The sequence below is a fragment of the Rhinoraja longicauda genome, chromosome 10, assembly GCF_053455715.1.
Source record: "Rhinoraja longicauda isolate Sanriku21f chromosome 10, sRhiLon1.1, whole genome shotgun sequence".
Lineage (NCBI taxonomy): Eukaryota > Metazoa > Chordata > Chondrichthyes > Rajiformes > Arhynchobatidae > Rhinoraja > Rhinoraja longicauda.
The window spans coordinates 18507472-18527413 of NC_135962.1; the positions used below are offsets into that span (position 1 = coordinate 18507472).

Sequence of the window (19942 nt, forward strand, 5' to 3'; positions counted from 1 at the left end):
GGAAGAAACTGTCCCTGAATCTGGAGGTGTGTGTTTTCACACTTCTGTAGCTCTTGCCTGATGGGAGAAGAGTGTGACTGGGGTGAGACTCGTCCTTGATTATGTTGGTGGCCTTTGCCAAAGCAGCGTGAAGTGAAAAGGCCCCTCGGCCCACAGTGACTGTCGAACATGATGTCAGGAGAAACTAATCTCGTCTACTTGCACGTGATCCAATTCCATTAATTCCCTGCTCATCCAAGGACCTATCCAAAAGTCTCTTAATGCCACTGCATTATCTGCCACCACCATAACTCCCGGCAGCGGGTTCCAGACGCTTGCCACCCTTGGCGTGAAAATAACACCTACCCCCACACATTTCCTTCAAACTGCTCCTCTCACCTTAAAGCTGTTCCCTTTACTGTCTGGTATTTCAACCCTAGGGAGAAAAGTTCTGACTTTTAATTCTCATAATTTTATACGCTTCTATCTTCAATCCTTCAATCTCTTCAATCACTAGCACTCTAGAGAAACCAATGCAAGTGCTTGTAGCTAATACCGCCCTTAATCCAGGCATCATTCTGGTAAACCTTCCCAGCATTCCATCCTTGTTTTTGTATTCTAGTCCTCTCGAAATAAATGCTAGCATTGCTTTTGCCTCTCTTGCTACCGATTTGACTTGCAAATTAGTGGTAAGGAAGGCAACTGCACTGCAAGCATTTTTGTCGAGGGAACTGGAATAGAAAAACAGATGTAATGCGACGAGACTTTGGCATTCGGATATTTGAAGTCGTGACATATTATAAAATTTGCCCAAATCTGCATGCTGGCATCAGAGATTGTCACCCAGTTCCTGCAATAGGTTCAGACTAAGAACAATGGAATCTTTAAAATCATACAATCACACCAAATATTGGCAGTTATGATGAATGAATTTAATCCACAAAATAGAATTATTATTTTTTTAAACTGCAGCTGCTGGGAAAACTGAAAGAAAAGTAGAAAATACTGGAAACACTTTGCAGATCAGGCAGCACCTGTGGAATGAGAAATAGTGAAGAGTCTCAGACCTGAAATGTTAATCATCAGGTCTGGAATCATTCAATTTTTTCTATACATTCCTCTCCCATAGTCTGTAGTGCTGAATTCTAACCTGTTTCTCAAGTCAAGTCAAGTTTATTTGTCACATACACATACACGATGAGCAGTGAAATGAAAGTGGCAATGCCTGCGGATTGTGCAAAAAAAATTACAATTACAACATATAAATTAAAATTAACACAAAAATAAAATTTAGTCCCTGGAGTTATAATAGTTAACAGTCCTGATGGCCTGTGGGAAGAAACTCCGTCTCATCCTCTCCATTTTCACAGCATGACAGCAGAGGCGTTTGCTTGACTGTAGCAGCTGGAACAGTCTGTTGCTGGGATGGAAGGGGTCCCTCATAATCTTGCTTGCTCTTGATCTGCACCTCCTGATGTATAGGTCCTGCAAGGGGGCGAGTGTGGTTCCCATGGTGCATTCTGCCGAATGCACTACTCTCTGCAGGGCCTTCCTGTCCTGGGCAGAGCTGTTCCCAAACCAGACTGTGATGTTGCTGGACAGGATGCTCTCTACAGCCCCAGAGTAGAAGCATTGAAGGATCCTCAGAGACACTCTGAATTTCCTCAGCTGTCTGAGGTGGTAAATAGACAATAGACAATAGGTGCAGGAGTAGGCCATTCAGCCCTTCGAGCCAGCACCGCCATTCAATGCGATCATGGCTGATCACTCTCAATCAGTACCCCGTTCCTGCCTTCTCCCCATACCCCCTCACTCCGCTATCCTTAAGAGCTCTATCCAGCTCTCTCTTGAAAGCATCCAACGAACTGGCCTCCACTGCCTTCTGAGGCAGAGAATTCCACACCTTCACCACTCTCTGACTGAAAAAGTTCTTCCTCATCTCCGTTCTAAATGGCCTACCCCTTATTCTTAAACTGTGCCCCCTTGTTCTGGACTCTCCCAACATTGGGAACATGTTTCCTGCCTCTAATGTGTCCAATCCCCTAATTATCATATATGTTTCAATAAGATCCCCCCTCATCCTTCTAAATTCCAGTGTATACAAGCCTAATTGCTCCAGCCTTGCCTTGCCCACCAGTGAGGCAATGTGTGTTGTCCATGTCAGATCCTCTTTGATGTGGACTCCCAGGTATTTAAAACATTAACTGCTTCCCCCTCCACATATGCTAGGCAGTTCAGGTACTGCAAAGTAAACCTAAAAACTGAGTCAAGACAGTATATTGCCATATGCACAAGCACGATGAGGCACAGATACAATGAAAATCTTGCTTATTACAGCAGCATCACAGCATCTATATTCAATAGAGATATAGCACCACCTAGCTTTTATATCTAAATTGCAACCTTCAAAGTTCAAGTTTATTCATGAAAGTCAAATTGTCCTGAAAATTCTGTAGCAAAATTACAGTACTAATTTTCTTTTTAATCGCATGCTCAAAAGTTGTTTATCTATTACCTGTCAACAGATTAGCTGGGTATCACTGTCCTTTCAAATTTGAATTAAAAATGCCTCTTGTTCTTTTAAATTTGAGATTACAGCCTCAGTAGCTTTATTTTTCCTCCCTGATAAACTTACCATCTCAGTAATCAATCTGTTGAGCCTTCAGTGCACTTGTTCTTTGACAAGTATGCTTCTTTGAGTAAGAAAATCAGACTTGCACATGGTGCTCTTGATGTAGTCTCAGGATTCTACATATATGGAGAAGAAATCCCAGCTCTTGTCCTAAAATCCCCAGACAACAAAGACCTCAGCAACAATGTTTGCTTTCCAAAATGCCCGCTGCACCTTCATGGTGACAGTTATTTGCGAGATTCCTCTAAGCTCCCAACATCAGTCTCTGATCATTTAAGATTGCTTGCAGTGCCAGACTGACAAATAACTTCGACAACACTGCATCACTACAAGATATTTAAAGGTATATTTTCGTGCACAATTATGCTCTTTAAGATACCAGGCAGGCTACTTGTTTAGCCTTTCAGTAACATACCAGGAATCATTATATACATGGTCCCCTGTGTTCATTTGTAGCTCATTGTAGGGTTTGTGGTGAAACCAGAACTGAGGGTCAGTAGCTTATGATAAGGCTGGACCACCACTCAATTCACATCAGAAATTTCTTCATTTAAAAGTTTTGAATCTTTCTTGTTTTTTTAGTTTAGAAATACAGCGATGAATCGCACAGAGTCCACGTCTACCAGTGATCCCCGTAAACTAGCACTACCCTATGTACTCGGGACAATTTACAATCTTTACTGCAACTAATTGACCTACAAACCTGTACGTCTTTGGAGTGTGGGAGGGAACCAGAGCACCCGGGGAAACCCATGCGATCACGGGGAGAACGTATAAACTCCATACAAACGGGACCCGCAGTCAGGATCGAACCCAGGTCTCTGGCGCTGTAAGGCAGCAATTCCATGGTGCCACCTTGATAATTTATTTATTCAATAGTTCTTTGAGCACCAAGGAAATTGAAGAGTAAATAAGTATAGTGATCTCAAGAAAATAATAATATATTCCTTTATTCGTCCCACACTGGGGAAATTTACAGTGTTACAGCAGCAAAGTCGATAGCAAGAGAGCAAGAGATCATTCATTATAAATATAAGATACATAAATTGTCATCAGTTTTCTGTGTGTTCTGAGCTGTTATTGTTGACTCGTCTGCTGGGAGCAGTGCTGGTTGTGTTTTCTCACAGCAGTGGGAAGGAAGGACCTCCTATATCTCTCCTTCATGCACTGGGGGTGAAGGAGTCTGTCACTGAAGGAGCTACTCAGTGCAGTGTCAGTGTCCTGCATGGGGTGGAAGTCGTCCAGCAGCGATGTTAGTTTTGCCATCATCCTCCTCTCTCCCTCCACCTGCACTGAGTCGAGGGGGCAACCCAGGACAGAGCTGGCCTTCCTGACCAGCTTGTCAAGTCTCTTCCCTTCCGCCGCTGAGATGCTGCTGCTCCAGCAGACCACTCCATAGAAAATGGCCGATGCCACCACCGTGTTGTAGAAGGTCCTTAGGAGTGACCCCTGCAGAACCTTAATGTGAGTTGGAAGCATGGGGAGAGTTCTGCGACTTACCAGACAGGTGTACATGTTTTATACATGTGTTACTATTTTTGTCTTTCACCACCTAAGATAGTTGGTGGGAAACTGACATGGTTTCTGTTTGTGGAATGTGTTCGGCAAAATTGGAAGCTTAACAAACTGGTCGCATAAGAATTGCGGCACTCCATCAAATAATTTCATGTGCATCAAGAAGTCTATAAGATGACCAGTCAAGATTTCTCTTTTCCAGAGTAAAGAAATCTAGTCTATTGATTCTCTTCTAATAAATTTCACCACTCACTTCTGGTATCATATATTTTTTTCTATCTTCTGAGGCCCCGTATATGCTTTTCTAATGGAGAGAGTGGATATGAGTGTGTTACAATGTGTCCATGTACTTTTCAGTTCTGACCCTCTAGAACTAAACTCCTGTTTTTATGTGTTTATTTTCATTAACATGCATCATTTTTGTTGCTGTTTCCTTTGCTCTTTTGCACCTCTGATTATTTCCAGGGACTTTGGGGTCTCCTTTCTTTTCACACTTGACTGAAATTCATTTGTTATTTAGCAGGTTAACATATGGGTTCATTATAGTTTACATGTTATTCCACAGTAAGGATTACACTATCTAAATTGGTTTGATCTGTTAACTTTGCAAGCTCTTGATTCCCAAACCTATGTTCTTAGTTAAGTGACTTTCCTTGTTAAACACCATGATCCAAGCTGAAGATCCTTATGGCTAATTTAAATCCTTTTCTGTATCCAAATTGTCTTTTTTTTACAGGCCTTTATGTAGTTTTAATAGTTCCATGATTTATGGACTAGCTGTTAGAAATCTAAATATAGTGGAACTATTACATTCTATTTCTCCATTTCAGTTACTTCTGCAAACCTTTCATTTAAGCTTGCATAAGATATGATTGTTGCTTCTGAAATTCATTTTGAAATCCTTTCCAATAATTCTGCAATATAGATGTTTCCCCATTGTACTTTTGTTCTTCTACCACGCACATTGAAATAATTGGTCTCCTGTTCCTTTGTTATGTCCTTTCAAATGGAGGAACAATTTTAGTTGCTCACAATCTACTGCTCCATTTTTTTTGTGAAGTATATAACAGTGTCTCTGGGAACTTTTCCAACTCTTCAATGAGGACAAATGCAAGTTGCATTCACAATATATATAGAAGGCAGGGGGGGAGTAAGAAAACCAAATAGATATTTAAATGCAAAAAAAAGGCGTATTTTTGGTTTGCTGAGTAATGTGTATCTGTATAATATTCTGGTGTTATACACATATTAGAGGAAAAAATCTCTGCAATAATGTTAATCTGTAAAAGAGAGGAAAAGGGGCCATTAGGCTTAAAATTGTAAAATGTTAACCTTGTATGTTGAAAACTATTTTTGTCATGTAGTTACAATGAAGATGCATGATTACATTGATTTTAATAAAGAGTTACAGGTACGGAAGAACAAACTGGCACATGCTTGGTTTCTTTCATGTGATAATTCAAGGGCTGGTAAGATTGGGTTCAGTTTTAAAATGTGAATATGAATTAAAATATGTGATGTGAAAGATGCTACTTTGACCTAAGTTGTGTCATTCTATTTCTATACAGCGCTGGGTAACAAATCGGCAAATGCGCTTTGAAGGTGGATTTCAAGGTCGATGCAACAAATTGGTGGATGGTTGTTACTCATTCTGGCAGGCTGGACTCTTGCCACTTCTGCACCGAGCGTTACATGCAGCGGGTGTGTACTGAACCATCAGCTATTACGCATAGATATTACGTTCTGATAAGCCTGAAGAAGGGTCTCGACCTGAAACGTCACCCATTCCTTCACTCCAGAGATGCTGCCTGTTTCGCTGAGTTACTCCGGCATTTTGTGCCTACCTTACATTTATTGGAGTTAAGTCTCAAATCAAGTAATAGAATCGTGGATAATTATCAGTTTTTACAAATCAAGAAATATGACTTATTTATTGTATATATGAATCAGGCTTTTCTTGTGAATTATTAGTTCCTTGTTTAGTCTTTGGCAATTTAATATGTTATACTGCCATCTAGAAAGAAAAAAAAACCAATTACTTGAGTTTAAGCACAGGCTTTGTCCACATAGTTAAATTCAAATTTGAATCAAGGTTTCATGTTGGTTGAAAGTAGAATTATCAAATGAGGGTACCCATTACTTTTCTAAATTTACCATTTTTTAGTTTCTACAAGAAGCTAGTAAAACTTGCAGTTTTAAGACATTTCCTGGATGCATTTTGGGGAAGAATGTATGGGGAAAGAAAATGAATGGTAATCCATGGATGCAGTGCTGTTGAGGGTAATCAAAGGAATGTTTTTATAGAACTGCATAGGGTTCAGGAAGAAACTGCCTGCGACATTTGTGGACTAAAGATTAGTGGATGGATATGGCAAAACCACAGAACTTTGAAACATTTTTAAATGAACAATTCGAGATATCAGGAAACCAGACCTAAGGATGAATAGTTAATGAGGATCAAGGTCATGGTTGCACTTGATTTTGAGGCAGAATGTAGGCATTTATCGTTTCGATTGTCAGAGATTCTTAATTGTCTTATGTATCAGGGATGGAGCAATGAAATTCGTGCTTGCTGTCACTTTATAGGCCCATTTACGCAATAGCACCCACATAAATATACAATAATACATAACAAAATACATGAATAATCAGTAACATTTGGTAATCACACCACAATAGTGCAAAACCCAAGTATGTAGCATACCAAAACAAAGTCTAGAGTAGATCATTATTGCTGAGATGGTTAGTGTTGTGCTTTATTCAATAGTGTGCTGGGAAGAAGCTGTTCTTGAACCTGGAGGTCATGGTTCATGTATCTTCTTCCCGATGTAATGAGATGGGAGCATGGCCAGGGTGGTGTGGGTCTCTGATGCTATTGGATGCCTTTTTGAGGTAATGCTCCTCTAGATCCCTTTGTTGGGGAAGTCAATATCCATGATGGGCTGGGAAATCTGTACCACTTTCTGCAGCCTCCTTTGTTTCTGGGCATTCACGCTGCTGAACCAGGCCTTGATGCAGCAGTCAGAATGCATTCTTCTCTACACCTGTAGAAGTCCAATAGAATATTTGACGACGTATCAAATCTCCTTTTAAGGAAGAAGAGACATTGATGAAGTTTGTTTGTGATTGCATCAATGTGCTGTGTCCAGGACAGATCTGCAAACCTCGAAACCTGAAGCTGTTCACTCTCTCCAATGCTATCCCATTGATGAAGATAGGTTTATGGATCCTCAGCTTTCCCTTCCCAAAGTTAACAATCAGCTCTTTGGTATTGCTAATATTGAGAGCAAGATGATTGTCTGACACTATTCTATCAGATTATCAATCTCCCTCCTGTACTCTTGACACATCGTCACCATTATTCATCCAACAATGGTGGTATCATTGGCAAATGTAAAGATAGCATTGGAGAGGTGTATGGCTACATGTCATGAGTATAGAGAGAGTAGAGCAGGGGACTGAGCACAAAGCCTTGAAGTGCTCCTGTGTTGATTAAGGAGTAAGTATTGTTGCCAATTTATATTGATTGTGCTTTGCTGATGATGAAGTTAAGGATCCAATGGCATGGGGACGAGCAGACACTTTGTTTCTGGAGTCGGATGCTCAGTTAAGAGGGGGTGATGGAGATGAATGCTGAGCATTAATCAATGAGTAACAGCCTGACTGACTTATTTTAATTGTTCGTGGTGCACTGCAGAGTGGAGAGCCTGCGAGATTTCATCTCCCGGTGATCTGTTGTGGTGGTAGGTGAATTGTAGTGATGGAATTGATATGCATCGTAAGCAACTTCATAAAGCACTTCATCACCACGAATGTCAAAACCATCGGTCAGAAGTAATTGAGAGATGACATCTTGCTCTTCTTGGGTGCTGATAATATGGATGTCCTGAGAAGAAGACGGGGATCTCAGACTGTAGTACTGAGGTTCAATATGTCCACAAAATTTCTAGCCAGTTTGTGCGTTTTTAAGAACGCAGCCAGAGGGGCCAGGCACTTTCCGGGGATTTGCCATCATGAAGCAACTTCTGACACCGGCTTTTGTGACTGAGATTACACTTACAGTACAATCAATTGCAGATTGAGCTTTGTTCCCACTATTTCCCCACAAAGCGGCATTTAGTTTGGTAACGGGTCCTTTGGCCAACCTAGTTTGTGCTGACCACCGATAACCATACACCAAGGACAATTTACAATTTTTACCAAAGCCAATTGACCTAGAAGCCTATATGTCTTTGGAGTGTGGGAGGAAACCAGAGCACCCAGGGAAAATCTACATGGTTACGGGGAGAACATACAACTCTGTACAAACAGCACCCAGTCAGGATCAAACCTGGGTCTCTGGTGCTGTAAGGTAGCAACTCCACCGCTGCGCCATCGTGCTGCCCTGATGGTGTCTTATGGGAAGTAATGGCATGCAAGCTGTGTCACAGCTGTCGAACATCCATCTGATCCTCCAGTTTAGATTGAAAGTGTCTTTGTTTACTCAATAGCCTTCTCGAGGTAATGCCTGGATTACTTTTATGCCTCTATATTACCAGTCCCGAGATCTGATCCACTGTAAATTGCGAACCTCATGGTTCATTCAAGGTTTCACATTATGGAACAAAAAGATAGTGTTAGTCGGAGCACACTTCACACATTTTCTTACGAATTCAGTAACAACTGTGGCATATTCGGTCAAACCATTTTAGAGTTCTTGATCATCACCGAGTCTACTGACGTGAAGCAATCACAAACTCACTCCCATTCCTCCCCACACCAGCTCTGTGCAATACTTACTATTAAACTTTCGCTCTTCAGGTAGGCAACATCTGTGGAAAGAAATGGAAAAATGGAGGGAAATCTGAAGAAGGCTCTGACCCAAAACGTCATCTGCCCATTTCCCTCCACAGATGATGCCTGACTGACTGATTTCCTCCAGCACTTGGTTTTTTGTGACAAATTGCTTCCTCTCTGTTCTTCTAACGCTAATTCTATTCTGCTGTAATGTTTTTGTAGAAAAGGATACTCTCAGTATGACGCACTGGATGTTTCATCAAGAAGCACTTCAAGAGTACATCCTACTCTGTTGCCAGAATTCCACTGGAGGATTGTTGGATAAACCTGGCAAGTGAGTGGTATTTTCATACATGAAAATTCAACATTATGGGGGCTGTGGTTCATCCTTCCTGGTTTCTGACTGTTGAAAGAAAATAATAAAATGGGGAATGTGCTCAAATGGAATAAAACTAATAGAGGCAGAAAATTTGACCTGTGAGTGGAGTCAACAATGTTAAAGGTACCTAAAAGTATTTGCAGAAACATGAAAATGATGAAGGATGAGCTGTTTAAAGGTACTATTCAGTGCTGTCTAGGTGTTGTGTATTTTTGAACTGGGGTCTATTATTTTCATGCAAAAAGAAAGACATATGTTTGGGTTTATTATTGTCACATAAGGACTGTATGAAGCAATGTTTGAATATCGATATTAACTAAGTGGACTATCCTTGTACACAGACATGCTTTCGTGGCTACTGGTCTAACACACCATTTTAGATTGCACGTTTTGATGGCTTACATAATAGTCAAATCTTTTATTTCAATGGTGAATTGATGAAGCCAGATCACTTCATTTTAGAATATTGCTGCAATAAAGAAAATCAGTTCAATCATTTGTTAGTTTTGGCTAACAAAGTACAGTAAAATCTCAATTGTTCATTGATGATTACCACATCAGGTTTAGCAATTTGCTGTCAGGGTAAAATTAAACTCTATTTTTGGGTAGTTTTGCTTTCCTGTCATAAGAAATCACTGCTGTCAGTTATCTATATTAAATGGCTGTTGAACGTTGCTCATTTTTCTTACATGCAAAGCTGCTTTTTCCTAAACCGTCTTTTTTTTTCCATATTAGATCAAGGGATTTTTATCACACCTGTTACTGTCTAAGCGGACTATCGGTGGCACAGCACTTTGGTGGTGGAGAACTTCTGCATGAAATTATTGTGGGTGATGAAAGTAACCGACTGGTAAGCAAAAAGAAATATGGGAGAACCAAGCAACCATCTCGTGAGGGGTTTTTGTGAAATATGTCATAATTTGTGAAAGAGAAAGATCAAGCTCAAATCTCCTTTTGTAATTTTCATTGTAATTTTGATGTTGTGGATATGTTTAAAATATGACATTGATGTAAGAATATTCTTATGTAACTGTTGTCAAACCCTAACTAAATTTCTTTGAGTCGTTTGTTTCTGCTCACACAGTTAACTGTACAGTAAAATTCTTGTATTTGAGGTGAACATTAATATCCGTTCCTCAGAGGATACATATTTTGAAAAGGTTGTGAGGCACTTGCAGATTAGCAGTAGAAAACACATGTTTTTTTTCCATGGTTTACTGAAATTGGTCTGTAATTTACAGAAATAACTTCAAGTTCACATTATTTTCCTCAGTGTCATCTATTATTGAATAGATTTTGTTTTAGATCCCTCATTCTGGCCACAGTGTTCAGAGCTCTTGCTTCATGGTCTTTTGTTTTCTTTGTGGATAGTTTTCATGGGATGCTTTTGAGTTGTTTCCATCACCAGTTTTTACAAATACAGTATAGAACAAGGAACTGCATTTTCTGGTTTACAAAAAAAAAGACAAAATGCTGGAATAACTCAGTGGTTCAGGCACCATTTCTGGAGAGCATGGATAGATGATGTTTTGGGTTGGGACCCTTCTTCAGACTCCAAGTGACATTTCGGGCCTGGAACCTTTTTCAGGATGCCCCCCTCCCCTCCCCCCCAACTCCACTATTAGTCTAAAGAATGGTCCCAACCCAAAACATCACCTATCCATGTTCTCCAGTGATGCTGTCAGACCTGCTGAATTACTCCACCACTTTGTCAGCTTTTATATGTTATTTTCATTAGCAAGTAATAATTAGTCCCATTCTATGTAGACTCAATATTATGCAGATACAAAATGGATCAATAGATTATGAATCAAATCTGTTACAGTATTCATGTATACACTTTGTAAATTGTCTTCTCTCCAACAGAAACCAACCCATCCTGTGTACAACATTGGTCCTGAAAAAGTAGCACAAGCTGTAATTCACTTCCTCAGGTTCTCAGTTCCACAGATGAAGACTAATTCAAATTAAATTTACTATGCATTCAAAATAATTCAATTTCCAAATATTGTGTAACCCCAATCCAAAGAATTATGTTTTCAAAGTAAACTTGTTCAACTTGGAGCACATTCTAATATGAAGCTACTAGCTTTGTGCAACAACAGGGATACAAGCCATTGGAACTGCACAGAGTGTGGCTAACTAGTCCAGTTTACAGCAACTTGCTCCGGAGAACTGAAACGTCAGAGACTGTTATCTGTAAATGTTCCTGTTTACACGACAGCATCTCTCAAAAAAGTGAATAGTATTAGTGTAAATACAGCACTGTACCTTTTACTGGCTTCAGAAATAATTTATCACTGTTGCAATAAAGTTTTTTTTTCAAGCTTTCCATTTTTGTCTGAATTGTTACTACTTTATAACATTGTGCTTGTCTTTTTAAAATTGCTCGTGTTAAGTGTGGTAAAACAAATGATATAATATTGAGCAGTATGCTTTGCTTTTGGAGAGCTTTAATTGAGAGAAATCTCAGTTACACGATGTTTATCATGTATAGAAGGCAAAGCAAACAATTTTTATCAAAACCTTTTCATTTAGTGTTGTGGGAATGGCCCAGCATGGTTTCATAATTAAAGTTTTCAAGGGACATGTTTGTGGAACAAAGATGTCATGTTGGTTTGCTGACTACTTGATTGCATTTTAGACAATAGACAATAGATAATAGGTGCAGGAGTAGGCCATTCGGCCCTTTGAGCTAGCACCGCCATTCACCGTGATGATGGCTGATCATGCACAATCAGTACCCTGTTCCTGCCTTCTCCCCATATCCCCTGACTCCGCTATCATTAAGAGCTCGATCAAACTCACTCTTGAAAGCATCCAGAGAATTGACCTCCACTGCCTTCTGAGGCAGAGAATTCCACAGCTTCACAACTCTCTGAGTGAAAAAGTTCTTCCTCATCCCCGTTCTAAATGGCCTCCCCCGTATTCTTAAGCTGTGGCCCCTGGTTTGGGACTCCCCCAACAGTTTCTGGCATTGTTGATAAAACTTTGCACACTAAGTCACTAAAACATAAAGTCCAAATGCTTCAGAGAAGAACAATTAAGTTTCCAAGTAGCTGTGTTTACTGGAATTAAAAATTTGTGAATATAACTCAGTCATGGGCTATACATACTATTCAAATTATGGCTGGAATAACCTCTGTATGCAGTTGACATGTATTATTGTCCAATGGAAAGAAAATGCATTGTAAGGGCTGTGTTTTTACCATTACATTTTCCTTTCTTCATAATTCATTGTGAAATCGCATTAATGTTCCTAACCTTTCTCTTCACTGCATTTTATTTTCTCTTCTGAGTGATGTACTAATTAAAACACTAAAGTTTACCCTCTTAAATGTGTTTGAACAGTTTGATTGCAGGTATAAATACTAAACTCACTTTATGACTGTGTGGCCATTTGATTTTAGCCGCATAACCATAGTTGTTTTTATATATAAGTAAATGTACTCTGAAATCTGCAAATTGTAAAATCATCTTTGATTAGCATATCATCAAAATTAAACTTCCTGCAATGTTTTTCTTAAGGATATAACTGAAATTTTAAATGGATTTTTTAAAATACGCATTAAATCAGTAAATGTCATGGGTTCCTTCCAAAACCATCTTGTGAACTTGTTAGTTTGATCATAAAGGAGTACTTTTTTATATCTTGGTTGTTTAAATTTTTTTTAAACAACCTAGAAAAATTACTCCTTTATGAATAAACTATCTTTATATTATTTTGAATTTCTAACTGAGTTTGCAAAAAGAGTGCCGTGACAACTTAATTATCAAGGATGAACCTGCTGTGTTTTTAAAAAAATACATCAACCACAATTCAATAATAAGAATATAATTCCTTTATTTCTTCCACACCGGGGAAATTTGCAATATTTGTATGCCATCACCAAAATGTTGTGTAAGAAGGAACTGCAGATGCTGGTTATACACTGAAGATGGACAAAAAGTGCTGAAGTAACTCAGCAGGCCAGTCATCTCTGGAGAGAAGGAATGGATGACGTTTCAGGTTGAGACCCTTCTTCAGACCAAAATGGTGTGCCCTATATGAAATGAAGTGGGAGAAAACCACTTGGCCCCTTATGCCAGCTACACCATTCAGTAAGATCATTCATCAGCACCATCTCAGGTCAAACGCATATCCCTGACACTCACTATCCAACAGTCTATAGATCTCTGAATATACTCCGTGGCTGAGCTTCCGAAGCCCGATTGAGTAAAGAATTCCAGATTAATCTGGGTAAAGAGATTTATTTTCAACTGTTCACCTTAATTATTTGCACATGACCATAAGATCTTGGAACAGATAGGCCTATTAAGTATACTCTACCATTCAATCATGGCTGATTTATCTTTCCCTCTCAACCACATTCTCCTGCCTTCCCCTTGTAACCTTTGACACTTACTAATCAAGAATCTATCAATCTCTTAAAAAAATTCCCTTGTCTACTCATTTACCCAGTCAATATACTCCCCTTGAAGTCCCCAAAGTCCATCCTCACAACTCATCCTGCCACCTACAGTTCTATTATCAATATATATTGAATATACTGTGCTTGACCCTTCATTCAAATCCTTGATATATTGGTCATCCCCAACTTCTGACCACCAACAAGTACAGCCCATAGATACGAGTGAGCATTTGGCAGTCTGGTGGGGTGGATTCGCCAGTCGCTGCAGGTTGCAGGCATCTTCAGCCTGGAAACTCGGTTGCCCCCACATTTCCAACTTGTGAACTGTTTGGGTTACGAACCCTGCCGCAATCTCGGAAGGACCTGTAGATTGCTAACAGCTGAGATCCCAGCATAGATCTCTGCAGCACCCTGCTAATCGTAACTACTCGAACTGAAAGCTATCAGTTTATTTCTACTGTTTTCAATCCGTTAACTCTTAATCCATACTGTAATATTACTTGCAATCCCATCAATTTTGTTCAGTGACCTTTTATCACGTCTTATTGAAGACCACAAAGTCCAAATATATCACATTCCCTGGTCTCATTTTATTTATTCCACGTTGTAAACTTGGACTATAACAGAATTGTCAAACATTATTTATCTTGCACAAAATCCATATTGATTTTACTCAATGTTTTATTTTTCTTAGTGCCCTGTTACCACCTCCTTAATAATAAATTACAGCATTTTTTTTCTTTTATTGAGTGAGGCTAAAATATTCATTATTTTCTTTCTCCTTTCTGAAATAATGGGATTACATTTGTTGTGCACATGTGTTGTGAACTGGACTCTGAACATGGTGGCAAAACATGGCGCCTCCTTTCTGCGGGATCAGTAGACTATTTCTGTACAATTTGCTTTTCGGGGATGGGTGTAGGTATGGCAATACTGAGAAGGGAGTTTGACTATGTATTTGCACTTCACACATGTGATAATAAAAACATCTCATTGACCATTTCCACCTGTGGGAACTGCTATAGAATCTGGAAATTTGCAAGATGACAGCCAATGCATCCACAGTTTCCATCACCATTTCTTTCAAATCCTGGGATGTAGTTCATCAGGCCCTGGAGATTAATCAACTTTTTATTCTGTTATCAGATGTTGGGCATCGTTGTACTTCATTTAAGTCCAACCCTGCTTGTCCTTGAGGATGGAGCTGAGTGAGCACCTTGAGTGAGTCCTACTGGTGAAGAGATTCCCATATTGGTGTTGGAAAAGCAATTCCAGGATTTTGATGCAGCGATGATGAAGAAACCACAATAGATTTCATGCCCAGATGATTTGTGACTTGGCGGGTAACCTGCAATGTTGCTCTGTGCCGACTGCTATTATGCACCTGGGTGGTCAAAGTTGTAGTCTAAGGTATCTTCACAATCACACTTTATTAGCCAAGTATGTTTTGCAACATACGAGGAACTTTATTTGCCATATAGTCATAACAATAAAAAGCAACAGAACACACAAAATACATTTTAACATGAACATCCACCACTGTGACTCCTCCACATTCCTCACTGTGATGGAAGGTGAAAAAAAGTTCAATCGCTCCCTTCTTTGTCCTCCAGCGGTCGGGGGCCTCTAACTTTCCGTTGATGATCTTGACTCCCGTAGCCGGAGGCGGGCCTTCCTCGTCGGGGCGATCAAGCTCCTGCATCAGCACCCCTCGCATCGGCTATCTACCCCGGGTTGGGATCAGTTGAATCACGTGCAGCTTTTGGAGCTCCTGACCAGTCTCAACCCGAGACTGCGAGCCCCTTGATGTTAAGTCTGCAGGCCACGTTGGAGCATCGATCCCAGGTAAGGGATTGCCCGCTCAGATGTAAAGTCCACACCTCGCGGAGGCTCAAAGTCAGTCCTGGGCAAGGCCTCCAGCTCCATGATGTTAGGCTGCAGAGCGACCGGAGATACAAACTGGAAAGCAATCGCATCTCCGGCAAGGTTTGAGATTGAAAAAAGGTCTCCCCCAACCCCCTCCCCCACATAAAATAAACCAGAGAACATTTACACAAACTTACCGAAAACAACAAAGAGTTCGAAAAGGACAGACAGTAGGCGAGACAGCCATCGTGCGGCGCCCCCTGGAGTAACTGCAATGCATTTTGTTAATGGTACACGATGCAGTCACTACCTGGTGGTGGAGGGAATAAATGTTTAGGATGGCAGTGCCAATCAATCTACTTTGTCTTTGACGGTGATGAGAGGTGTTAGAACTTCACTCATTGAAGTGTCTCGATATTTTTTTAAATATATATCAAAAAATACTTTTTTCTTGAAATAAATATTTACAAACCATTTTCTTTTCAAAACTCCATCCGGCATTCCCGGAGGTTATACATTCAATACAAATACAGAATCCCTTCCCTTATTTGGAGGGGCGTCTCCACCACACCCTGCCCCCCATGTCCAGCAGCGGAAGGACCCTAGATTGTGGCCCTCCCCCACAGAGCCTTGGCGTTGGCTGCACCAAGTTTCAGTGCGTCCCTCAGCACGTACTCCTGCAGTCTGCAGCGGGCCAGTCGGCAACATTCCCCGACGGGCAGCTCGTTCCGCTGGGAGGGCAACAAAGCTCGGGCAGACCAAAGAGCGTCTTTCACCGAGCTGATGACCTTCCAGCAGCACTCAATGTCAGTCTCTGAATGCGTCCCTGGGAACAGTCCGCAGATCACAGAGTCCTCTGTGGCGGAGCTGCTCGGAATGAATCGTGACAGGGACCACTGCAAACCTCTCCAGACTCTCTTTGCAAATCCACACTGTGAAGAGGTGGGCAACCATCTCCTCTCCATAGCAGCCGTCCCGAGGGCAGCGTGCGCTGGTAGTGAGGTTCCGGCGGTGCAGGAAGGATCTGACTGGGAGGGCTCCCCTCACCGCCAGCCAAGCCAGGTCTTGGTGCTTGTTGGTGAGTTCTGGTGATGAGGCATTTTGCCAGACAAGTTGGGCAGTCTGCTCTGGGAACCACGCCACAGGATCCATGGAGTCATTCCTCTGCAGTGCCTGCAGAACGTTCCGTGCTGACCACTGCCCGATGGACATGTGGTCAAAGGTGTTGGTTCGGAAGAACCTTTCCACAAACGACAGATGGTTCGGCAATGTCCAGCTGACTGGCACATTGCGTGGCATCTGCGCCAGGCCTATCCTTCGCTACACCGGGGACAGGCAGAATCTCAGCAGGTAGTGGCACTTGGTGCCCACGTGCCTTGGCTCTACGCTCCGCCTGATGCAGCCACACACGAAGGTGGCCATCAGGATGAGGGCGGCATTGGGCACGCTTTTACCCCCGTTGTCTGCCGACTTGTGCACTGTGGCCCGTCGTACTCGGTCCATCCTCGACCCCCAGATGAAGCAGAACACGGCCCGGGTGATCCCCGTGGCGTAGGATGGAGGGACAGGCCACACTTGTGCCAAGTACAGTAGCCCCGAGAGTACCTCACACCTGATGACCAGATTTTCCCCCATGATGGAGAGGGACTGCTGCTTCCACAGCTCCAGCTTCCTCCCCACCTTGGCTATCCGCTCCAGCCAATTCTTGTCACACTCCTCAGCCCCCCCGAACCAGATCCCCAGCACCTTCAAGAAGTCAGGCTTGATGGTGAAGGGGATGGAAGATCGATCGGGCCAGTTGCCAAAGAGCATGCCCTCGCTTTTCCTGCGGTTTACCCTGGCCCCCGTGGCCGACTCAAACTGGTCGCAGACGCTAAGCAGTCTGCAGACTGACCCTGGATCCGAGCAGAAGACGGCGACATTGTCCATGTACAGGGAGGCTTTGACCTGAGTGCCCCCACTACCTGGCAATGTCACTCCTCTTATGCTTGCATCCTTCCTGATGGACGCGGCAAAGGGCTCAATACAACAGACAAACAAGACAGGGGAGAGAGGGCAACCCTGCCTGACTCCAGACCTGACGGGGAAGCTGTCTGATTCCCACCCATTGATTTGGACTGGACTACAGATATCGGTGTAGAGCAGTTGGATCCACTTCCTGATTTCCTCCCCAAATCCCATTTTGGAGAGCACGTCCCTCATGTACGTGTGCGATGTCCTGTTGAAGTGTCTGGATATTATTCACATACTTTTGATGTGCTGTGTAGAAAGGCTTTTGGATGGTGTCAGCAACTGATTCATTTAGTACCTCCAATTTGTCAGAGTGAGGCCCAGCGCAAATTGGATGAACAGCACCTCATATTCCACTTGGGTAGTTTACACCCCAGCAATATGAACATTGACTTCTTTAACATCAGATAGTCCCTGCTTTCCCTCTCTATCCCCTCCCCCTTCCCAGTTCTCCCTAGTCTTCCTGTCTCCGACTACATTCTATCTTTGTCCCGCCCCCTCCCCTGACATCAGTCTGAAGAAGGGTCTCGACCCGAAACATCTCCCATTCCTTCTCTCCAGAGATGCTGCCTGACCCGCTCAGTTATTCCAACATTTTGTGTCTAGCCTCATGCTATTGAATGTTAGGTACAGGTAGTTAGATCCTCTCTTGTTGAAGATCATTGTCTGACATTTATGTGACGTTGATTGATTATGCATCGACTTGCCTTTGACCGTTGTCTAAGACTTGCTGCATGCAGGCATGAAATGGCTCAATTGCTGAGGAATTGCAAATGGAATTGAACATTATTATCATTAATAATATCCCTTTCTTTGGCCTTGTGATGGGAGAAAAGCCATTGATGAAGCTGCTAAAATGTTTGGGCCCAGCAATCTACACTGTTGAACTGCTGCATTCAAGGCCTGAAGCAAGGATGTTTGACTGCACAACCATTACAACCATTGCAAATAATCACTCCAACTCTTTGACCAATTTATCAGGGCTCCTTAATGCCCCTTCAGTTAATTGTTGGTTTGCTCATTGACAGAAACCCTCACCTCCCTCTGGAGCTTGGAACAAAGTGGTGAGGGTCTGGAGCTGAGGGCCTGGCAAAAACCAAACTGTGCATGAGTAAAGACTGCTTGCTAACACAATACAACATTCATCACTTGATGAAATCTATCACTTTGCCTGTTGTGTGAAAGTAGACTTGGCAGTTATTAGCCCAATTATATTTGTCCTACAATTGTAGCAATTGTAACTGAACAGTCTGACCCATTAACTTTTCCAGTATGTTTTAAGAGCCCAAATTATATTTTTAAATTACTCCTGAGGTATTTGCGTCAAAAACCTGCAATATGTACATTTTAAACTCTCAATATCTCACCTGTTGCTAACTAACCCTGGATTACTTTGGTTAAGATTTTTGCTACATCACCTTCTGCTCTGTACTGTCTGAGATAAAACCACATATTTTTTTCCTGGATAGAAAATAACTTGGGATTGTTGTAATCTGCAATTAAAAAACAAAAATGCTAGGAAGTCTCTTATCAGGCAGTATCTGTGGGGGAAGAAACAGTGAAAGTGTCTTGGGTCAATTTGTCTGTTCTGAATCGTTCTTTTGAAAGTTTATTGGGCTGACCGATTGACCTTTTGTCCCACTACATGTTGACCTTCTTCAGTCTGAAGAAGGGTCTCGACCTGAAACGTCACCCATTCCTTCTCTCCCGAGATGCTGCCTGACTTGCTGAGTTACTCCAGCATTTTGTGAATAAATCGATTTGTACCAGCATCTGCAGTTATTTTCTTATACTTTAGATTCCTAACATCTACAACAGTTTTTTAACATTCATAGTTTGTGCAGTTCATTAACACACCATTAAAATCTTTTGGTCTTCAGCAAAACATAGTTTAAGCTGTTTTTATCAAGCTTATTAAATCAAGATTGTCAGAATTGCTAACATGCAAGAATATGACTGAGTTATTTTCAATAAATAGCTTTATATAAACTGCTAACTGCATATTCTGGTTGATATTAATTACAGCCATTATCCGTACATAGAGAGAAAATAGTTGCTTGAAATTGTAAAATGCCTTATTTTTCCCTGAGGGCTGATGGAAGATGTGAATAAGTTCCTCAAGCTTGTGTTGGCATATTGTACAATACCGATCAGATAGCAGATGTTGTACAGTAATACAAAGTTATGCTTGCATTGTATCTGAAGTACGATGCACAGCTTTGAACAGCACTACTCCAAAGGAAGTATGCATTGGTTTTGGGTGCTAAATAGCATGGATTTACCAGAATATGATTCCAAATCTTCCATGGCTAATAAGCAATTATATGAAAGTGTTCAGTGTTATTATGTGGACTATAGTGTAGATAGAAACTG

General features: G+C 41.4%; 1 protein-coding gene across 2 annotated transcripts in view; it reads left to right on the plus strand.

Moving 5' to 3' along the window:
* fntb (farnesyltransferase, CAAX box, subunit beta) overlaps positions 1 to 11613 on the plus strand; it is a 51047-nt gene extending 39434 nt beyond the window's left edge. For both annotated transcript variants that reach the window (XM_078406309.1, XM_078406310.1), the window contains exons 9-12: positions 5695 to 5827; positions 9125 to 9236; positions 10017 to 10131; positions 11148 to 11613. In XM_078406309.1, the coding sequence (XP_078262435.1) occupies positions 5695 to 5827; positions 9125 to 9236; positions 10017 to 10131; positions 11148 to 11252 (465 nt within the window). In that variant the 3' untranslated portion in view covers positions 11253 to 11613. The remainder of the gene's footprint in view (positions 1 to 5694; positions 5828 to 9124; positions 9237 to 10016; positions 10132 to 11147) is intronic.
* The last annotated feature ends 8329 nt before the right edge of the window (positions 11614 to 19942 follow it).